Genomic DNA, 23,304 nt, shown 5'->3' on the forward strand with positions numbered 1-23,304 from the left:
TGGAGCAAGGGTGTTATTTTTAGATACTCTAAATTTTCTTCTTGCTTTAAGAACCGTGGTGTCAAGATAGTTTTTTGCAATTTGCAAGGGAGATTTAGAGTGATTATCATTAAGGAGAGGACAAGAGGGTATTTTTCTACTCAATCATAGAAAATTACTTTAATTTTTTCTAAGGTCCTCAGTGCCTTGTCCTCTGGCCCTAATAGTTGTAACAATCTCATGCTATTAAATAATTCTTATTTCCCTGCAGTATTTGTTGTAATGGGATTTGACTTGAACTGTCAGCCAGGTGATTTTGATGCACTTCTGTAGGATTATCGAAAACAACTCTCCCCCCTTCCTGTCTGCACCCAGAACCACTTTCTTCCTCCTTTGCCTCACTCTCATTTCACGCCTATAGCAGCCAACTGTGACAGTAAGTTTTGACAGTACATCACATTTAAGTGAGACGGAGGTTCTTGCTGGTGGGTAGCAAGAGGCAGTTTCAGGGTTTTGTTTGGGTTTGAGGCAATAGAAATCAGGAAAGCAGAAACGAAAGTCAGCACCGGAAACATGGAGGGCAGAATATTGCGAAGTCAAGAGTTGGTCATCTTGTGTTGGTTTTTAGCATGTCATTTGTTTGGCATCGTGAACAAAGAGTAGACAAAACTAGGGAGAGCTGAGTGGCATTTTTAGATAGGAAGAAACATGCCTCGGGAGGTGGAGAGCCCGCATGCAGCCTGTAATGAGGAGCCAGTGTCCGTCTGGGCCTGCCCTTCGCTGTCTGTTGTGCTCTGAAGAGCTCGGGGAGTTCGCCTCTGCCTCTGACTTGCTTTCTCAGGTGTTGAGCCGTGCAGTTGTTTTAAAATAGAGTGTCACCATTGGTCAGTTCGACATTAAACATGTCAAGGTTGCTTGGCTCTTTCTGTCGTTTGTAGCCCTGCCACTGAACATCATGGATTATTCATCATGTTTTCCAGAGTGAACTCTCGCTTTTTCATTTATTGCACAAAGCATAGCTTATTAGTTTCCCGCGTTTCGTATTTTGCATTGCTTGCGGTGATGCGCCTTGGCTAACGGCTGCTCGGTTGGCTTATGTGTCTGTTTACGCAGATAACCCCGTAGTGTAGGGATGCCGCGAGAAGGCTTTAGATTGAGTTTCTTAAAGAAACCCAGTCTTGACAGAATCACTGTGGTGACAAGTAAGTAGTTTAATACTATAACTGTATGGAAGTTTGGATACTTCCACAATTTGCAAATCCTTAAATTATTTTAGTGGTGGTTCTCTGACACCACATTTTGGCACCTAAAGACATTCTGAATTGTTTAAAGGGCTCCCACTCACCTGTCGTGAGGGCTGGTGTGGTTACTGATTGAGGTGGGAAGCAGGGCGTCGTCCATTTTTTCAGCTCATCTGTCCAGGATGTGTTGGAACCCTTCCAGGTAGTTCTTCGTAGCCGTGAGAGCTTGCTGAAGCTGCAGTGTGCAGTCAGCACATCCCTAGAGGCGTCAGCGTGCGTGAAAATACCTGAGTCCTCTAGAGACCCTGTCCAGCCAACAGTGTTACACCTGTTCTGGACCTCATAGCTTCCCTTTCCCTTGTTCTAGCTCTTTCCTTTTCTGTTATTAGGCAGCTGACGCCCTCGGCCCCTGTTCCTCTCTTTGAATCCAGCCTTATTAAGATCCTCTGCTGAGACTTCCTCTCACTGTGCCTGCCTTCTTTTGATTCTTTCCTGCCTCTAGTAATATTCTGCTTTTTCTTTAGAAAGCTGAATTTTCCACTTTCCTCATTGCCCGTATCAATGTCAACTCCAAAACCCCTTCCCAATAAATCTTACACCTTGGTTATAATTTCCATACTTTAAAGTGCTGGAGCAGCGTGGTTTGTGCCATGATAACATGCGTTTGCATATTGATGCTTTGCTTAACTATTTGGTGCATGTATGTGTCTTTTAGTCCCAATTAAATTTTCCATTCACGAACAGTGACCACGTCTTCACTCTCCTATTTTTCACCATAGCACCTGTGCACACAGCACCTAATAGAGAATCCTGGGTGAAATATTGTGGCTTAAAGTCTTACTGAAATGTTATGAATACATTTGTGATAGCTTATCTACAAGAAAAAATTCTGCTTGAATGCTTCCTCTGCTGAACTTTGTGCTAGATCTGATCTCAGTTTTAGCATTTTCGGGTTTATGAGATGTGCAGTTTTAAATATTCGAGTAAGATGCAAATTCTTTTTCTCCTGAGCCACTAATATTTTTTCTTAATGTATTTTATTTGAATAGCAACCTGTAATTCCTTTTTTTGTTGTTGGGTGTTTCAGAAAAAAACCAATACTTTATTTGGGAAAATAAGCCAAATGAAATTGACATGAGAAGAAATTTTGAAATTAAGATCCAAGTACCTTTAAACATAGTACCCATGTTTCATTGAGAACACAGCTTTAGAACGGGGGGTACTTGGCCCGTGATGGTCTTGTGTGTTAGAGTATGCCTAGCGATGCGACGTTCCCAAGTCGTTAGAGCTGATTTCACAGGAGAAGCCATCTGAGATTCTACCCCAGCAGTTTTCCTGACGTCGCCAGGACAGCAGTGTCACTGCTGGAGTCACGCTTTGTGTGCTCTCCTTGTTCTCTGAATGCAGTTGGCAAAGATTAATTTGGCACGGGTGTGGCACATCGAGGCGTTTCAAGCCTTGTTGGGATGCTTATTTTGGGGTTTTTCTGTCTGTGCATAGAGAATGTTTTTGTTTATGGCATGGTTTTGTTTGCTTCTTCATTCTTCTGAAGCTCATTGCCTTGCATTCCTCTGGCTCGATTCTGCATGTTTTACAGAATTCTTGTCATTCTAACTCTCGACTAGACAAGCTCTATTCTAGATCTTTCATTTTGTGCCTTCCAAAGTAGAGGACTAGTAGAAGCCTGAATCAGACAGCTGGTCACCTCTCAGTCAATGAGGTAACAGTGAAATAAAAATATGAAATACAGTTTGAAGATACAAAAGTTATATTTCCTGGTGATCAGTATTTCTTGAGCAGTAATTATGAAGGTTATTGACTGTTCTCCTTTGTGAGGTCTGGCTGTTTTTAGGTTATTACCTCTTTCTCCGGATCTCTTAGCAGTGGCCCAAGGAGGATGGCACATCACTAAAGTTACTGTTTTGATTTCTTTCAGGTTTCGGCCTATTAAAGGAAGGCAAGAAGAACTGAAGGAAGTAATTGAACGTTTTAAGAAAGATGAGCACTTGGAGAAAGCCTTCAAATGTTTGACCTCAGGCGAATGGGCGCGTCACTATTTTCTCAACAAGAACAAAACGCAGGAGAAGCTGTTCAAGGAACATGTAGGTTTAGTGATGAGGTTAACGCTGCTGTGTTTATCTGTTTGGATGAGAGTGAAGGAAACTGAAGCCTAAGCTTGAGTGAGCACTGAAACTGTACATCAGTTGTTCATAAAACTGATCGCTGTGAAGGTCTGATAACACGTGAGATCATTTGTATGACTATCCAAAGAGAAAGCTTTGTCGTCTGTCAGTGAAATTTATTGTGAACTTTTAGAGTAATATAGCCAAGCCATTAGGCGCTCAAATACACGAAATTTTAAAATAACAATAAGATTTGTTACTTATGATCATAAATGTTTTAATTGGTGGTGATGAATTCTAAAAAAGTCTAGCAGGATAAAGAAAACAAAGTTAATACCAATTTTTTTCCTATTTTTAGGTATTTATTTACTTGCGAATGTTTGCAACTGACAGTGGATTTGAAATATTGCCTTGTAATAGATACTCATCAGAACAAAATGGAGCCAAAATAGTTGCAACAAAAGAGTGGTAACTATTATACTAGTGTAAATTCATAAAGTAATTTTATTTAAAGTTCTCCCTTAAATTACTGTTGAAGTGCTAAGAAAGTTGTGGGGAGGAATGAAGCCAGAGGTCACTAAAGGAGCCAGCCCAGCCAGCGCCTTGGCCCGGCGACTGGGGTCAGGACAGTGAGATTGGAAGTCTGAGTTAAACCAGCTCGTGTCTCTAAGCTAGAGTGCTTTTCGTTTCCTTCTGCTCAGTCTGATGCCTGCGCAGTGACAGCTCTGCTGACAGGCTAGGCATACGCTGGCTCCAGAGTCAGTCCTTCACTGGCCTAGAGGAAAGGTTTACTATGAAGTCTTAATGATCCCAGGAATTTCACAGTGGAACTTTCTAACACATTGCGTCCAAAAGTATATGTGTATGTGCCAGCTTAAGTAAAAGTAATAAAGTTGAGCCCAGCTCGGAGGGATAAAAGCTGTGTGTGAAGGAGAGAATATGTGATTTTAGCTGTCCTTGAATGCCTGTTCCCTACCTTATCTCCCAGAAGAGAGATGGAACCCCTCTCGAATACCACCCCCAATATTTTTATAGCAGAAAGTTTAGGGTCAGGTACCTGCAAATGGAATGGGCAAGGAGCACTCCCCGCCCCCAGGCCTCTTGGGTGCATGTGTGTGTGTGTGTTTGCGCATGTGCGGTGTTTGCCTTGGGGTGGTATCAAGCCTGCTCCTCAGCTCCCGCGGCTCCCTGAGTTGTAGATGGGAGTGGAGGCTTGAGGCCTTGGGTTCTAGGGCCGCGCTGTCCAGTGCAGTAGCCATCAGCCACGTGTGGCTATGGAGCCCTTGACATGTGGCTAGTCTGAATTGTGTTATAAATGTGATAAACATGCCCTATTTCATATTAAATTGTTTTTCTTATTAATATTTCTTACTCTCATTACCTGTTGAATTATCTGCTGGGTTAAAATATGTTACTAAAAGTAATTTCACTTGTTTTCTCTTTACTTTCTTGATGTGGCTACTAGAACATTGAAGGTCGGAGTTTGGCTTGCATTGCATTTCTGTTGGATGGTGCTGCTCTGGAGGGGGCCTCCTAATTCTGGGGCCTCGTGGCCCTCTGCTACTACCTGTCTCTGTTTCCTTCATCCATTATCAGCAGGTTGAATTCAGTGCAGCAGGTTTTTGAGTCCTTTCTGCTTGCAAGACACTATGCTAGGTGCTGCGGGGGAGTCAGAGACAGGTAGCAGAGTTCCTGTCTCAGGCAGGGAGAAAGCAGCTGCACGGGCAACTGTGGCCCCAGGCTGCAGGGCTTCCAGGGATCCAAGGGCGTCGGCCAGATACGCACGGCCAGGTGCTCTCTGTCCCTGGTGTTTACGGGACGGGATTATTTTATTAAGAGAAGCCTGATTATTTATAATTACTAGTAATTTTTAACATCACATATTTTAAATAGGAAACGAAATGACAAAATAGAATTACTGGTGGGTTGTATTGCCGAACTTTCAGAAATTGAGGAGAACATGCTGCTTAGACATGGAGAAAACGACTTCAGTGTCATGTATTCCACAAGGAAAAACTGTGCTCAGCTCTGGCTTGGTCCTGCGGCGTTTATAAACCATGGTAAGCCATGTCTCTAAGGTGTTCGCGCTCGTGTGGGGCGGCACTGCTGGAAATCAGTGGCCTAGGGTGCTGCGCCAAACCTCCTCCTTCTTTTAAAGGAGGCTTGGAAGTATGAATTCTTTTTTTTCCCCACAAACTTATTAAAATAAATATCCCTGTGGTTTAACTTGAGACCTAAACTTCTGTCAAAAGTTGTAAGATTATATGGCAGGCTTATTTCAGATTTCTGTAATTGTTCGTGTTTCAGATCTTATCTACAGTTAATTGACTTTATCTTTTGGACATTTTTCAGATTGCAGACCTAACTGTAAGGTAAGCATAAAGATTTTTTTATCAAGTATTTTCTTTCTGCTTCAAGGATGAGTTTCTTAATGAATTAACTTTATTTCAGTTTGTGTCAACTGGTCGAGATACGGCATGTGTGAAGGCTCTTAGAGATATTGAACCTGGAGAAGAAATTTCTTGTTATTATGGAGATGGGTTTTTTGGAGAAAATAATGAGTTCTGCGAGTGTTACACTTGTGAAAGGTAAAGTATCAAGTTAGATACTCAGCTTTTACATTCTTTTAACCACCCAGTGATTGCGGGCATTAACTCACCTTATCTCCTCAGCGTTTACATGCGAGGAGAGTCTTTTCGGTTCTGTAGTGTCACGCCCGGTACAGCGTGCATGAACAGAATCAAAGGATACAGAGCTGTGCAGGCACTGGCATCGGATCCTTTGACATTTTATTACTGCCGCTGTTGTTCTTAGGAGTAAATTAGAATACAGATGTGCTTAGGAGAGAATGGCAAGTACTGTATACACACGTGTGCATGCACACACAGTGCCAGGGTGGGCTTGCTCCCAAAATGGCAAGTGAAGTTCACTATTGACAGTCAGGTGAAAAGCCCAAAGCTGTCTTGTGTGTCACCAAGCTGTGTCTTGTGGAATTATGTTTTGATGCACGTACTCTTCGTGATTCCCAAGTTCTGTCACTTAGTGAGGAATTCTTTTTTGTGACCCGTCAAGATTCTGGAGCCCTTGTAGAAATCCCCTGATGCGCCTTAGCAGGATTGTTTGTTCACACTACTCACTGTGGTGACTGCTGCATACACTTGCTCCCTGAGGCAGCTTCACGAGCGTGCCCAGGCTGGTGCTGCAGGCAGGCTCGCATTGCGAGGTAGCGCAGACTTGCATAGGCCACACCGCGGAGCCAACCTGGATTTGTTGAGCCCGTTTTATGTACCTTGTGCTGTGCTGGACACTCTACCAGCCCTGACTCCTTTGGTCCTCACAGCCATCCTGTGAGAGAAAGGACTAGTAACATGCCCACATGGCAAGTGCAGAAACTTAAGTGTCTGAACCCAGGTCAGCCTGACTTCAGAGCCCTCGTCCACTTCACGTTGCTTTGCAAATCCTAGCCAAGACAGCCCGTAGTTCTGCTTCTCCCACTTAGAATGCCCAGCCTGCAGCCAGCTAGCCTGAGGAGAGATGGGGGATCCCAGAGGCCCTGGTTCCCGTCTTTCCGGGGAGCCAGCGGGTCCCCTGAGTTGTGAGAGAGCAGGGCACCGAGTCCTGGTACTGGCCCAGTGGTGTCCCTCCCAGTATTGCAGGTCTCGCCGTTCAGGGTGGCAGAAAACCTGTTCAGGATACTGCTGAATTTCTGCCCCTTCTTTTATAGGAGGGGAGAGGTAAAATTGGTTTTTATACATAAAAAATCATTCAAATCTTGGTTAAGCCTTAGACCAGTCCACAAAAAAGACCCTTTAATCCATGAAGTGGTTTAATTATAGTTGAATAATGCTTTGAAATCGTTTTAGAAGAGCTACACAGTACAGCAGTTGAGTGCCTGAGATCTGGAGGCAGACCGCCTGGGCTGCAGTCCTGTGACTCTGCCTTTCGTTAGCTGTGATCTTGGACAACGTGGCTGCTTTTGTGCCTTAATTACGCATCTTTAAAATGGGGGTAACGTTAGAAGCTATCTCATAGGGTTACTGTGAGGATTGAATGTGTTATTGCACATGAAGCACGTAGAACAGCACACAGTGAATGCTCAAATGTTAGCTCTCGAATTATTTTGTGGTTTTTGGTTATTTTCCCATTAGAATATAAGCTCCATGAAGGCAGAGACTTATCTGTGTCATTTACTGTCATTTACTGTTATATCCCCAGAACAGTGCCTGGCACATAGTAGGTGCTTGAGAGATATTTGGCGACTCAATGAATGAATGGAACAAATGACACGCTGAATGAGTTTTTGGAGGCTGTCCTGAAAAATGTCACCACAGCTCAGGTTCCAAACCAGCCCTGAAGCAGCTCTTCCGCTGTTTTAGAACTGCACCTGTGCTTATGGCCCTTGGGCAGATCTGCCCTCTTCCACGGGCCTCAGTTTCTCACTGCCCAGGGCGGGGGGGGGGGGGGGGGGGGGGGGAGATCCCGCCTACTCTGCAAGCTTAGTGTAAGGAGTAAACAGAAACGTGCAAATCCTTTTTAGATGGAAAGGCCTAATACAGAACAGTAGGCATGGTTGTCAGACTGAGCAGTTTAATTTAAAGGTTAGCTACAGATGTTCTTGAAATTCTCAGGAACACCAAATTGTTTCTGCCTTTCTCAAAATTAGGTGAGAGGATGAGACTAGTCAGAGAAACTCATTCAATTATACGTCCGTGAGCAACTGAATAGTTACTTTATGTTAGGCCTGGTACATGTGGGACCAGCACAGGGCCAGCTCAGCACATTGCCAGCTGTGAGGGCAGTGCAGTGAAAGACACACACACGCACAGTCACACAGTCACACAGTCACACACACAGTGTTAGGAGCTGGCGGATGAGAAGAGGTGACCCAGTGAAGAAAAGAGCGTGGACAGAATGCTGACAGAGGCCTTGAGCTCCTGCGTGAAGTGTCCACGATATGTTTCATGCTTGTTTCTGGGCCATAAGCATCCTGACACAGCAGCAGTGTGGGGGTATGTTCTTAAGCAAGTACTGCAGATTTCACTCTGGAAAATTTGAGGAATACAATCTATATGAAGGACCGAAAATATGAAGAACCAAAATATTTTAAAGCTTATGTGAAAGTGTGTCTGGTGGTAGCCAAGAAAAAATTTCTGAAGTATGGCTAGGGGAGATTTGCCTTAACATGTGTTAAAAGTGACTATGAAACAGTAGTGATCAAAACTTGATGATTGGCCCAGAAATGGACACATAGATAAGAGGACGTGAATACAGTCTTGTATGTGTGAGATCTAATACCACTCGTGGGGAAATGATTTATTTAATAAGTCGTGTTGATATAATTCATTGTGCATCTGGAAAACAACCAAGCTAAGCCCCCATCTCGTGCCATATGCGAGATAAATTCCAGGTGGGTTAAAGGGCTAAATTGAAAAATGCAATGCACAACTATAAGAAAAAGATTAGAGTATATGTCTAACTTTGGGCTAGTGGAGATCTTTTGAAAGAAGTAAAACGGTGAATATAAAAAGTTTTGAATGAGGGGCTGGCCCCATGGCCGAGTGGTTAAGTTCGCGTGCTCCGCTGCAGGCGGCCCAGTGTTTTGTTGGTTCGAATCCTGGGCGCGGACGTGGCACTGCTCATTGAACCACGCTGGGACAGCGTCCCACATGCCACAACTAGAAGGACCCACAACGAAGAATGTACAACTGTGTACTGAAGGGCTTTGGGGAGAAAAAGGAAAAAAAAATAAAATCTTTAAAAAAAAAAAAAGTTTTGAATGACCAAAAATAAAGTCGAAGATGGATGATAAATTGGAGGGGGGGGAGGTACACATATTGCCAAGAGTTAATGTCCTGGTAACAGAAAGCTCCTGTAAGCTCACAGGAAAAGACAGACTCCAACAGAAAAGAAGTAAGGAGGGTCTGCGCAGAAAGTGACGACCGTCAACAGGGACAGTAGAACAACAATTGGGTGTTCATTTCACTATCGGATTTGCAAACTTTCAGCGTCTCCTGTAGACTGCTGGTGAGGACGTGGGAAACAGGCACTCGTGCAATGTTAGGAGGGCCGCGACTTCCTGTAACATTTTGGGAAGGTGCTCTGGCAATGTCTGTTAGAACCAGACTCATCCTGTTACCTGGCAGTCATTCCCGATTGGAAGAGTCTGTCCAGTGGAAATCTAAGCACTAGTTAGTAAGGATTTGGTTTCGAGAGCAGTGTAGTAGCAGGGTTCACGGTGGCAAGCAAAAACAAACCAAAAAACCCCGCAAGTTTCAGTAATCACCAATGGGGAGTGATTGAATAAATTACGGAATGTTCGTTCAATGTAAAAAGCACAACTCTCAAAACATGTTCAATTCAGATATATTTGTCCATCATATAATGATAAGAAAGCTGATTGTTGAGTAAAATGTATGGTATTATCCTATTTTGGTTTTGTTTGCTTAAAAAGAAACAACAGGCTAAATAGGTGTGTCGACCACAGTAAAAGGAGTAGGATGCTGGCGGATGGTTCACCTGGTGCCCCAGGGCTCTGGGGGCGGAGGCTGGTTGGAAGATACTGTTAACTTTTGCTTTATGGCTAAACTGTCCTGGGATTGCTTCACTTTTACATAAGAAATAAGAGAAGTAGAGAAGCAGGTGAATGGCAGTTTCACTTAAAAAAACTCGAATTTCCAGATAAAATAATTCCACTACAATAATTTATTTTGTGTTTAAGCATACTTATGTATGGTCCACCTTTCTAGAAATGAAGCAGAAATGTTACAAGTTATGGTAAAAAGGAATAGAATATCTGAAAATAATGTCCTGCCTTCTTAATCCATATGAAGTTCAGTCGCCTTTGGGGTTTACTCATGTGCTCCCTGAACGGAGTGCAGTCTAACTGGGTGCCTGCTTGGTGAAGGTTCCCTAGAGGTTTTCACAGTGATTTCTCATGCCCTTTTTGAAAAAAGAATTGAGGCAGTCCCAAAGTAAGTTTTTGTTGTTGTTTTTACAAAAGCGTTAATAAAAGCTGAATTCTAGGGGCTGACCCAGTGGTGCAGTGGTTAAGTGCGCGCGTTCCGCCTTGGCGGCCTGGGGGTTCGCTGGTTCGGATCCCGGGTGTGGACATGGCACCACTTGGCAAGCCATGCTGTGGTAGGTGTCCCACATATAAAAAAGTAGAGGAAGATGGGCACGGATGTTAGCTCAGGGCTAATCTTCCTCAAAAAATAAATAAATAAATAAAAGCCGAATTCCAGATCCATTCTGGGGAGGTGAAGAAAGCAAGAATGCCCACCTAACTTACCAAAAATAGTTTCTGCATTAGGTTTTGGTCTGTGCTCTCTAGCATCAAGAGGGAAGAAGGTAGGGAGAGAAAATAAAGTTTCCATTGTCCCTTAGCAAAAGGTAAAACATTCTGATTCCTCAGGTGAGAAAAATTATTTTCTCTTCGTCTACATCCTGGAAAAAATAAATCACATGGGATCTTACGGAGGGTGGCACTGCTTGTGTGATAGAGGGTGTCCACAGTTTGGCCACAAGGTCAAAATCTGTTCTTATATGGCTTTCACAAGCTGAGCCGGTAAAAGGCAAGCCAGTGAAGGCAATTTTGGCCAAAGGAATTTCTCATTTTTAAGTGCAGTGTAGCACTTTTTTTTAACCTCATTAATTTAGAATTTACTTATTCTTTTTAAGAGAGCTGAGTAGAAATTTACCTTTATACACGGAATAAAGCACAGATTTGCCAAGCTAGATTCATTAAGGAAGTTAGGAGAAGCTCTTATAAGCACCCTCCCTTTAGAAGAATTTATATAAATAGAAATAATTAACACAGGGCACACATCATCCTTGTCCAGTGGTGACAGCAAGACTTTTAATGTCTGTTTCTTCTTTTTTCCTCCTCTTCTCCCCAAAGCCCCCAGCACATGGGTGTATGTTCTAGCTGTGGGTCCGTCTGGTTGTGCCGTGTGGGACGCCGCCTCAGCGTGGCCTGATGAGCGGTGCCGTGTCCGCGCCCAGGATCCAAACTGGCAAAACCGGGCCACCAAAGCAGAGTGCGGAAACTTAACCACTCAGCCGTGGGCCGGCCCTTCTGATGTCTTTTGTTTATTACGTTTTGTTAATTATGATCCTTCACGTTTATTTCAATAACTTTGAAGGAATTATTTAACAGTTTTTATTGTTCCAGCAGTCAAATTTTCACTAATATAGCCTAGCCTTCTTATACAGTATTTCATTAGGGTTTGTTTATTTGTGTGTAACATTAAGTTCTAAGTCGTGACTTAATTTATGGAAATTTTCTGATTTCTTTTTTTTAATTCCTTAATTCTCAGTATTCAGTAATGTAGTCTTAAATTGTGCAGAACAAAGCTGCAACATAATTAACAGGTGGGTTATTTAAGGTACACTTTAGACCTAGCTATTGCACCAACCAGTTTTGAAATTGAAGAATTAGTTATCTATTTTTACCTACACATGAAATTCTACAGGATCCAATAGTTTCTCATGGGCAATTAACAGTTGATTGACAATAGTCATAACAGTTGGTTTTATTTTAAATCTAGAAGGTGTTTTGCATTGATTTTATATGTATATTTAATTTCTTTTGAGAGTCCTAGACTTAACAGATTTCCAGTGATGATTGAGGCCTCATCAGTTCATCACGTCTGTTGACCTCATGTGGCCAGGGGTCCTCAGCAGCAAGCTTGTTGTAAGTAAGGATGCTGTTTGTTTAACCTGTGCTGTTTTCTCTTTCAGACGGGGAACTGGTGCTTTTAAATCCAGAGTGGGACTGCCTGCGCCTGCTCCTGTTATCAATAGCAAATACGGACTCAGAGAAACAGACAAACGCTTAAATAGGCTTAAAAAGTTAGGGGACAGCAGCAAAAATTCAGACAGTCAATCTGTCAGCTCTAACACTGATGCAGATACCACTCAGGAAAAAAACAATGCAAGTAAGTAAGGGAGATTTGATAAGCATATCTTTTTTTTTTTTAAGTATTTTCACACAATTTTCTTTCTAAAGCATGCTTCAATAGTTTTGATCTTTTAAATATTGAGAGAAACTTGGACTCGTGCGCTTCAGCAGCACTGCAAGGTTCTAGAAGTGATTTGAGCTCACAGGCAGTCTGTATCCTGCCTCCAGATTCAGCCTGGTACTCTAGATGGGATTGTCTGCCTTTCTGGAACACTCGGTAACTGGATGTTAAATTCTTCATCATGCGTTCCAGGGTCGTCATATGTTTGAGAGACACATTTTCAAGTGTTAGTTTCATGCTAATGATGTCGTTAGGTCCTCCAAGAAGACAAAGGACTGGGCGAACTCGCAGGCACAGGCATGTCCCTGCACCCAGCCAGTCTCAGGGTGGATGAGGGACCTGCGGAGTCAATAGCTTCTGGCCTCGAGGCTTCCACCTTTTTACTGCTTGCTTGCTTTTTTCCAAAACGAATGACCCAATTTACCAAACCACCAGTTACCAGACTCAGAATTGTGATAGAGGAGCATTTTGAACGTCGCTGTACTGTGACATGTTGTGTTAGCCATTACCGAAAGTAGCGAGAGAGTTGAGAAGAAGCAAGCTTTAAGATACCAGTTGTGTTTGGTGCAAGATCTAATGGAAACTGGGAAGGAGAGAATGAAGAAGAAAGAGGAAAGAAAGAAGGAAGCCTGAACAAGCAAAAGGAAACACTTCGTGTCTGGCGCTTTGCAGTCCTGGAAGCACTGATTGCTGCTGGGTTTCATCTGGTGACACTAGTCTCCTCTAGGTGCCGCTAGAGCAGTCGGCTCTTTAGTCTGACTTGTGTCTGACAGGAATGCAGCTTAGGAGCTCTGACTTGCTGCTCCCCAAAGTATGCCTGTTCGGGCGCTGTCCATGTCCACAGACACTTCTTAGCGCCTGAGTCCCCTCTGAGAGCTGCTCACTTTAGGCTCTTCTCCCTGTCTTCAGATGTTTGCAACCAACGCTGGGTGCCCCCCCCCCCCTACAGAAAATCCTGGGGAAAAGGGAAGGTGTGTCCCCTGATGGTGACTGTCACTGAACCCACCTGCTGCTAGGACTCAGAGGCCCAGCGCAGCCTGTCAGCTAAGAGCAGTGCTGTGCTCCTCTTCGGTCAGTATGTCCAAAGAGAAAAGGCCAGGTAGTCCGCCATCCACTGTTGACTGTCGGTTCTAATAATAAATGCGGCATAATCAACGTCTGTTTGCTGAGTCTGGTTCCTTGGTGAAACTGGAGGCTTGTGAAGCCGATTTTATAAATATGTACATAAAAACACTTGGAAGCAGGCTGCCGCCACACGTGGAGACAGCCGTGACACTGTCCACGTTGAATGGCTCTGTGACATTTGTGGGGGTGTCTTGTGTTTTTCTGCATTAACTATATTACCTGTGTATAGATACTGAGCTCAGTATACTACTTAGTTTAAAAGATCAGGATGCAGCTATTTTTTAGAAAGTGCTGAGTGTACCATGTGACCATCTAAGGAATCTTTATTAATAAATGAAATACTTACCAAAAGCCGGCTGGTTGAAAAGGTACAACGGTGTGTGAGACTTGGGCCCCTCCCTCAGGGTGCTTGTGCTGTAGCTCCAGGATAGGGCAGGTACACAAGTGACTGTCCAGAGCGGACTGTTACTGCCATTTTCTAAGTCTGGAGGGAGCAGGCCATCCTCGGAGCTGTAGTCTTGGTGGTACAGAATACGAGTACAGCACTTCCAGTGACTGCCTATGGTAGGCGCTTAGCGTACTCGAATTACCTTTGTGCGGGAGAATTGAGTACTTGAAGGGTTGGTGTGACCACCTTTGAGGGTCGTGTGACAGTTGACACATGTGGCTCAGTGCTCTGCAGGAGCTGGAGGCTTCCTGCACTCCTCTGAGACCGTGGGGCGTCCAGTCTTGCTCACAGCGGCATTTGCTCAGGAGCTTACATGATTCTGTTAGACTGTATTTCTTTTGGTGTTTTGTGTCTCAGCCATACCCTTCTACCTGTTTGAAGGAAAGAGGTTTTGAAACTGCAGCTGGATATGCCGCCGGAGCGGCCCGAGCCTTTCCTCCAGAGGGGTGGGCATCCGTGGTCGGGGTGGGTGCTGGCTGCTTTCTCTGGGCTTGGCTGCCCATCTTCACTCTGCACTTCAGCTAGAGGTTAGCAGCTGACAGAGGAACTGCTTTCTTTGAACAGCATGTGTAGTCTTTTTAAAGAAACATTTCTGCCTAGTCGGAAGGAAAATTAGTTCTTCCACACAGATCCTTTTTTGAAAGGTGTCTTGAGAGCCACAACTTGACTGTTTTGCTTTAGGATTCAGAGAGGGGAGACAGCAAGAAATCCATTTTCACAAATTCAGTCCACAGACCTCAATGATAATGCTGTTAGCAGGAGATTCTGCTTTTTTAGGCCTCTTGTGCCTAAATGGCTGGGCCACCGCCCATAATCAGTGCTGTGATGTGGGACATGAGTCACTGTAAATGCCACAAGTCAGTGCAAGATCCAGAAGCCTCAGCCAGTGGAATAAGTTTACCTTAACTAAGGAGCTCCTATCCTGGGAAGAGTGGGCTGGGTCACCACTTCTCTCTCGCCTGTCACAGACCTCACTGAGTGATCTGAATGCTCTTCTGCTGGGCCTACAGGCTGCTTCAGAGTCCTTTCCAACATTGCTCCAGGCAGCCGTTGCCAGTCTGTGTTGGTCACGTAAGGTAGAAGCTGCTTCTTGTGCCTAATAAACTCCTTGAACTTAAGTCTTTAAAGTCCTATCGAGGGTTTTCTGGATCCTCGGGTTCTGAAGATGCCACGCTGTGTGCAGGCCTCGTGTTTACCTTGATTCAGACTGATGGTGTGTATTTCTGGGGCTTTTCTGTAAAGAGCGTGGACGCAGCCCAAGCCCTTAGGAAGTTTTGACATCATTTGCTGCTCTTGTGTCTGGCTGTAATTCTTCATGCCTACACAGGGCTACCTTAGGCTTTTGAGGACACCCTGAAGTGACGATGATAGCCGTGCCATGGGTCCTTGCGCCTTGAGTGGGGCCTGGCACCGTCAGAACTTGGTGGTATACCTTAGAAGCAGTGTAATAGCATGGCTACACACTTGGAGTCTCGAGCCACAGACTTCAGCCCGCATCCCAGCTCTGCCCCTCCCTAGATGGACAGTCTTAGACGTTCCAGTCTGTGAAGCTTGGTTTTCACATAGCTGTAATAGCTCTTCAAAGAATGCTTGTTAAGATTGAGATTATAGTTCCTTGGCTATTTTGCATAGCGCCTAGTATGCAATAATTGCTAAGACTGTGTCTCTCCACCTGAAATTGCTGTCTAGGTTTATGCATTTGGGACATGTCGCAGCCACTAGGGAAGCGAGCCATGCATGGGTGTTAGTGCAGGAGCCAGGGAGCCACAGGCATACCTTAACTCCACTTAGTCAGAATCTAGTCTCTCGAGAGACTTTTGTTAGTGCCATTGTGGCCCCGTCTTTAGCCTGCTGTCACTGGCGTTCTCGAAGCCCCCAAGGCTAGTGTGGTACCTTCTTGGGACAGTGAGAGCCCTTGGCACGTCCCGGACTGTCATCTTGGTCCCGTTGCTCGCATCTCTTGCCCAGCTTGTTTGTGTCGTCTTTGACCTTTCATTGAGGAGCACACCTTTTAGGTGGGCTTTTGATGAGAGAATCCTTTTCAAATGAAATGAGAAGGCACAGAGAAATACGTAAACGTGAAAGGGAAATCTGTACGGAAATAATGCGGAGCAGCAATTTAGTCCGTTTTGTGGTTTTTAGAACACAAACACACTGAAGTGCTTTGTCAGCGGTTCACTGCAGTCAGCTGACAGTGACTCTGTGGGAAGGACGGGCGGAAGGGGGAGAGCCCCGATTCAGAATCACCGTGAAATGATTCATCTAATGGATTGAAATAAGTGCCCAAGGAAGGGAGTCTCTGGGCTCGTGAGAATACATGGGAAGGGTAGCCTGTCTCAGGCAGGAAGTCGTGGCGGGCTCCCCGAGAGCAGGGTTTCCGAAGCTGAGTCTTAAGTGGGGTGAGAAGTTGCCCAAGTGAAGCACGTTCAAAGCAGAGGAATCTCATTGATGAAGAAAGGGGGACGAGTGTAGGAGTTGAAGAAAGTTCATCCTGGCTGGAGAGGCTGGGAAGAAGGGATGTGACCATAATTTAAAACTGTGGACTTGATTCTTAGGGCCTTAGGTTATTGAAAGGGGTAAAGCCCAGAAGTGACGTGGCGCACTAGGAAAAGTGTTCCGGCCGTTCGGGGATTAGGAGAATCAGGCTAGAGAAAGCGGTTCGGGAACTGCCAGCATCTTGATGGTGCTAGCCGTGGAGGAGCGGATGCTGACCACCCAGAGACCATGTGCAGAGTGTCTGGAGAGCCTAGGCCAGCAGAGCGGGAGGAATGCAGTGCAGGGGAGGTATGCAGTGCAGGGGAGGTGGGGGAAGAGCCGCAGGGACGTGGAAGGACGGTCAGGAGAGCGCTCTCGCGGACAGCCCCGGGGAGAGGCTTTTTCAGGAGAAAGGGTGGTTAGTGATCGCGCATTCTGCAGAGGAAGGAAGAAGGTAAGGGCTGGAAAGTATTCGCTGGGTTTCGTGGCAAGGAGGTTGTCAGGCAAAGGCTCTCATTAGAGGACAAGGCTGGATCCAAATTACAGGGGGGTTGCTGTCAAGAATACAAAGCGCATGTGACATTGTGTCAGGGTAATGGCAGGAACGAAATGCGAATGGGATGGGAAAAGGCAAAGGAGGCTTGAGAAGCAGAGTTTGGGCCTGGAGCGGTCCTTGAGGAGTCCTAGGCTGAGCAGAGGATTCGCCTAGTCAGTCACATTTGAGAAGGCCGAGCACCAGGGCCCCAGTGTGTGTTCATGTCAGTAAACGTCTCTGTCCACCTTGTGGGAAGCCTTGTAAGCATAAAGAAATACTGCAGCGAAAGAATTCCCTGAACGTCCTTATATTTAAACGATAATTTCTAGTAAGTTCCATATAATTCTAGTTCATGATACGTCAGTTCTCGAATGGCATCCAAGCTTTACTACTTCTACTCTTCTAAAAATAAGCTGCCTCCTTGGGAGTAGCCCACATGGATGAGCGTGTTCTTGGTTCAGTCAGTGGATCTCCTTCCTGGGAGTTCTGCTGCTTTGAGTGCCCTGAAGCCGTTCACGAGCCGGTCTTGAGTACAGAGCCTTCTGTTCTTGCTGGTTTGATGTTTGTGGAATGCGTGTTATGCATTCTTCCTCCTCTCGGTGTGAACTAACTAATGGTAACTTACTTGCTTAGCCGTGCAGAAGGAGCAGCAGTCGCCCTGGCAACCCTCAGGCATGTAGTCAGCGAGAGTCTTTGTTGGGCAGTTTGCTGGATTTACCCACTTTGGTGGTTTTTTATTCTCCCTATTTCCTGGCGAGAAATGGTGATTATTCGTTTGGTCGTCTCAGCTTCGCTAGTGAGTGATTTGAAGGAGTATTTTGATGGGGAGGAGGTTTTCGGGTGGAGGATGGGAGGGCTAAGTAATTGAGAATTTGACTCATGTACAACATTACAAACGCAGGTCCAAAGGTAACTATAGAGAAAAAACCTGAAGACAGCAGAAAGTCGGTGGCAGGTCGGAGGCTCGTTACGGGGCAACGTAAACTAGAGTCACACACAAGCCTTTCGAGAACCTGTTGGACTGTCACATTAGTTCTCAAGTTGTCATTCCCAGTGGGATCATCACAAGCTGTTTGTATCCTGGTCCGTAGGAAGGAAATTGGATCCTCCTTTGTCCCGAGAGTGTCACGCCAGCAGCATACCTCTGCCCCGTTCTCTTTGCTCGTTGGCAGCCCACCCTCACTGGAGGGAGGGGCCAAGTCAGTCCTGAACCCCTTCGGAGTCTCTGCTGCTCCTCCCGGGGCTGACAGGAACGACTCAGAATAGTGCAGCGCTTGGGGGGAATGTCTGTTGGCAGGAAGAGCACGGCTCTGAGGTCTGTTTCTTGTGTGAGACCATCGTGATAGGCTTCGTGTGTCAGGGCCCATTGGTAACGTCTTTCTGTCCTGTATTACTGGCCGAGTCATATGTTTACTTTGAGTTAATGAGTAATGGATTTGGGAAACATATTTAAAATGATGAGTTTAAGAAGAATTTGTGAAAGGGAAGAAACACTGATTTTTACTTAGCTTTACTCCGAGTCTTTTATGTGGTAAAATACTAAAACAGGAAAAGAAATATTTAGTTTGGACCAGTGTCATGATGAAGGACAAGCTTGGAGTGAAATCTCAATCTTTGCTATGCTAAGAGCTCTTTAACCATGAAATTACTTACCTCAGAAATGAGCAGACGCGGCAGAACTTGGAGAACTCAAAGGGAGACAGTGTAGGGAATGCTTACGTGCTGGCAGAAGCCGAGCTGGGGGCCAGGTCTGTCTTCCACACGTTTGTATAACCTGGACATTTCATAGCTACTGGCCTGGGTTTGGGCACTGTCTTTTTGTACGCTGCTGTGTTACCAAGAATGGTTTTCACCCTTGTTTTTATTTTCTTTAACTTTGCAGCTTCTACCCGAAAATCTTCCATTGGTGTGAAGAAGAACAGCAAGGGCAGAGCATTGACAAGGCCGCCTGCGCCAAGGACTTCAGCTTCTGCCCACTCTACCTCATCCAAGCTAACTCACGTCAGTAACTCCAGGGTACCAAAGAAACTGAAAAAGCCTGCAAAGCCTTTACCTTCAAAGATAAAACTACGAAATCACTGCAAACGGCTGGAGCAAAAGAGCGCTTCGAGAAAACTCGAAATGGGAAACTTGGTACTTAAAGAGCCTAAAGTAGTTCTGTATAAAAATTTGCCCATTAAAAAAGATAAGGAGCCCGAGGGACCAGTCCAGGCCAACGTGGCTGGTGGGTGCTTAACGAGACACGCAGCAAGAGAGCACAAACAGAACTCTGGCCGAGGTGCTCCTTCGCATGGGGAGGGCGCTCCCTGCACATACACCCCCAGGCGGTCGATGAGGACGAAAACGAATCTGAAGGAGACCTCTGATATCAAGCTTGAACCAAATACGTTGGACGGCTATAAGGACAGCTCGACGGAGCCTTGCCCTGACAGTGGCGAGCAGCCGACTCCTGCAGTGCAGGAAGAAGAACTGGTTCACGAAACTGCACAAAATGGGGAAGCAAAGTGTCATAAGACTGACAACAGCATGTCGAAAAAGAAATCGCGACAAGGAAAACTTGTGAAACAGTCGGCAAAAGCAGAGGAATCCACTCCGGTGCATGATTCCCCTGGAAAAGCGGGTGTGGCGCTGGATGTGATGGGGTCCCACTCTGACCAGGGCGAGCACAGCGGCCCAGAGGGCCTGCCTGGGAGCTACACGGACTGGGCCCCTTCGCCTGGGGGCGGTTCGGTTGTGACATCAGATAGCTTCAAAGCAAAAGACAACTTCAGAACTGCAAAAAGTAAAAAGAAGAGGCGAATCACAAGGTATGATGCACAGTTAATCCTGGAGAATAACTCTGGGATTCCCAAATTGACTCTTCGCAGGCGTCATGATAGCAGCAGCAAGGCAAATGACCAAGAGAGTGATGGAATGAATTCTTCAAAAATAAGCATCAAGTTAAGTAAAGACCATGAAAATGATAATAATCTCTATGTAGCAAAGCTTAACAATGGATTTAACTCAGGATCGGGCAGTAGTTCTACGAAGCTAAAAATCCAGCTCAAACGGGACGAGGAAGGTAGGGGGTCCTATGTGGAGGGGCTTCATGAAAACGGGGTGTGCTGTAGTGACCCCCTTTCTCTCCTGGAGTCTCAGATGGAAGTCGGCGACTACAGTCAGTATGAGGAGGAGAGCACCGACGGCCCCTCCTCTTCGGAGGGCGACGAAGAGGACGACGACGACGACGACGACGACTTTGAAGATGACTTCATTCCTCTTCCTCCCGCAAAGCGATTGAGGCTGATAGTTGGGAAGGACTCCATAGACATTGACATTTCCTCCAGGAGGAGAGAGGATCAGTCTCTGAGGCTTAACGCGTAAGCTCTCGGTCTTAAGCTGACCTGGGATAACTACTTTAAAGAAATAAAAAATTCCAGTCCATTATTCCTCAGCCGAAACATTTTAGTGGCAGCACTTCTCTTGTCTCTTCCCTTCTCAGCGTAGTGCTGTCCCGCGTACCCCGCGCGGACTCTCCTGAAGTCTGGTTTGTGCAGATTTTTATTGTGCTTTTTCAGTAGCCTTCTTATGTGCAATTCGGAGATAGAGGCTAAGCCCTGTTGTGAAAGAAAGGCTCAAGCAAAACTGTACAGTGACAGCGACTTTCCACCCAGGACGTTGAAGACAATAACGTGGCTACACAGTTTTTTTTTTTTTTTTTAACTTTAAGAGCATCACCTGGCTCTTTAATATATGACTAAACAATAATTTAAAACAAATCATAGTAGCAGCATATTAAGGTTTTCTAGTATATGCTAATATCACCAGCAATGATCTTTGGCTTTTTGATTTACTTGCTAGATGTTTCCCCTTGGAGTTGTGTCAGTTTCACACTGTCTGCTGGCCCAGGTGTACTGTCGTGGCCTTGGTTAAAATAGCAAACCATCGGTTGGGAGTCAGATTGGTTTCTTGAAAAACAAAAGTACAGTGACATTCGTGGTGGCTCCCTTCTCAGTACATTATATGTACGAGGGTGGCGGTGTGCAGGATGAGTTCCAATGCAGCGTATTTATTGCTTGTCATGTAAATTAAAGACCTTGTATTTAACACTTTTCAATCCTTTTAGATAAAATTGTTCTTTGCAAGGATGATTGGTGCTTATTTTTTCAAAAATTTGCTGTGAACAATGTGATGACAACAAGCAACATTTATCTAATGAACTACAGCTGTCTTCATTTGGGTCTTCAAGCTTTCTGTTGCACTTGTAAAATGCTACAAGGAATATTAAAAACTCTATTCACTTTAACTTATAATAGTTTATGAAATAAAAACATGAGTCACAGCTTTTGTTCTGTGGTAACCTATAAAAAAATGTTTGTCTTTGAAATTCATTGTAAAGAACTGAAAACAATGTATATGTTGTAAATATTTGTGTGTTGTGAGAAATTTTTGTCATAAGAAATTAAAAGAACTTACCAGGAAGGTTTTTAAGTTTAGAAATATTCATGCCAATAAAATAGGAAATTATAAATATATAGTTTTAAGCACTGCATCAGTGGGAGTTCTTGGCTTATGTTTATGTATGAAAATATCAAAGATTTTTTTGACTATATTATCAGTTAAACAAAAGAGGAGTCAGATTTAATTTGTTTTTTGAAGCACTTTGAGAAGAGAAATTAATTTTAAGTAACTTAATGAGCAAATTTTTGATTATTACTTTATGTTCCATACCAATCTTTCATGTCTCTGGATTAATTTACAAATCATTGGGTGAAGAATTTGGGAATATAAATCTGTAACAGGTGTTCGACGCCAGTGGGTCTCTTAATGTCTGGGAAATGTGTACATGTACTTCAGATATCCAGTGTTCCTAAGTGAGATCAATTTAGAGGACTCGTGTAGTGTCTAGAGAAAAGTAGCCCATGTCTTAAAATATTCAAAGGAATCTGCAGGTAACGAAAAGTCCGCTGGAGAAAACCTCAATGCTTACTGTTAGGACTTACTGATTCCTACCGGTTTCCAGGCTCTGGGGACATCATTTAAACTAAGTTCCTTTAAACTGTTGCTAGTAGGTTTCAAATAGAAGTTAATAATATTCGTAAAGGTTTTTAACTTTAGAATTGTTTTTCTCCTCCTGTTCTTCGAGGCATTACTCCCGTAGTCTTACCCGTCTCCTTGTTGGCGGCGCAGTCGCACCCTCAGGTATTAGCGTGGGAGCGCGTGGCCGGCTGCCTTGCACACACACTCGCCCCGCTCTGCTCCGGCCAGCGGGCGTCACCTCCAGAAGTAGGGCGGCCCCGCCAGGCCTGTCCCGAGGCCCTCGGAGCCCGTTAGAGACCCTCTGCAGGGCAAGTGGAGGCCTGCGCCACTAAGCAAGGCCCGGCCCAGCCTGTCTGCAGAGTCCTCCTAGTCTGGAGCGTTGGAAGAGGTTCAGAGACTCAATCTGGAGCTGTTTCTTGGAATACCAACAATAGCCCTTTCAGGAATTTCAGTCTTAAGGAAAAAGCAACAAAATACCACATTTCCCACTTCTCTCCATTTTTAAGCTTAATTTTAGTAACTTATTTATGATGTTTGTTTGAACTCTATTTCGGCCTGTCTCTGGAGGCCGACCCTCCCGTGGGCCTGAGCAGCGCCCTTGGCGGCGGCCGGCCCGGGAGTTGGCGTGCACAAGCGTCCGCCAGGAAAAGCCAATTTCCGTTTGAAGGTTAGGGGCCCCGGGGCCGCCATGGCTCCACCGTAGCTTGTCGGCGTGGAAGCGCGAGCCCGCACACTGGTGACCGCCGCGAAAAGGTTGCGTTCAATAAACTTAGCTTGAGCTTATGCAATGATTGGTGAAGATTTTGGCATTGTAAGAATTAGGAAACGATCATAGAAATATATGTAAAGTATTCAATTTTCAATCGTTTTTCAAATTACTGTTTTAAATTGTTTTGCCGAGTTGTAATACTTTTGAGATACAATGTATTCCTTGTACTGAAAGAATGAAAAAAGGACTTTTTCAGCATTTGAGGTAAGTTCTTTAACGTTTCATTAAAAACATTTTTTACAAATATTTTGTACATGCACTTGCAGTATTGAGGTTAATCATTTTAATAAATTCGGAAATTAAAACAATTTGGCCGGTGTTCACTGTATCTGAGAAGAAAAAATTAAAGCGGTGACTTCCTCCACAAGGTCTTCATTTACGGTAGAATTGGTAAAATCAGAGTTTCTTGAGCTTTTCTGTCTCAGAGCTTGGGGCCCTCGGAGCCCTGGTCCCTTCGCGGCTGCTTCCACTCGGTCTGAGAGACCAGGGCCTGAGCTCCCGTCCTTCTCGAAACGGGGAGGCTCCCTCTAAACTCACACCCCAGCCCGGAACCCCAGGACACTTGTGCAG

The 23,304-nt window shown here is 44.9% G+C and overlaps 1 protein-coding gene across 2 annotated transcripts in view; it reads left to right on the plus strand.

Moving 5' to 3' along the window:
• KMT5B (lysine methyltransferase 5B) overlaps positions 1-23,033 on the plus strand; it is a 53,358-nt gene extending 30,325 nt beyond the window's left edge. For both annotated transcript variants that reach the window (XM_046643337.1, XM_046643336.1), the window contains exons 5-11: positions 3,157-3,322; positions 3,702-3,811; positions 5,237-5,403; positions 5,696-5,715; positions 5,795-5,931; positions 12,083-12,279; positions 18,829-23,033. In XM_046643337.1, the coding sequence (XP_046499293.1) occupies positions 3,157-3,322; positions 3,702-3,811; positions 5,237-5,403; positions 5,696-5,715; positions 5,795-5,931; positions 12,083-12,279; positions 18,829-20,309 (2,278 nt within the window). In that variant the 3' untranslated portion in view covers positions 20,310-23,033. The remainder of the gene's footprint in view (positions 1-3,156; positions 3,323-3,701; positions 3,812-5,236; positions 5,404-5,695; positions 5,716-5,794; positions 5,932-12,082; positions 12,280-18,828) is intronic.
• Positions 23,034-23,304: the final 271 nt, after the last annotated feature.

Source organism: Equus quagga, chromosome 17, assembly GCF_021613505.1.
Source record: "Equus quagga isolate Etosha38 chromosome 17, UCLA_HA_Equagga_1.0, whole genome shotgun sequence".
Taxonomy (NCBI): Eukaryota; Metazoa; Chordata; class Mammalia; order Perissodactyla; family Equidae; genus Equus; species Equus quagga.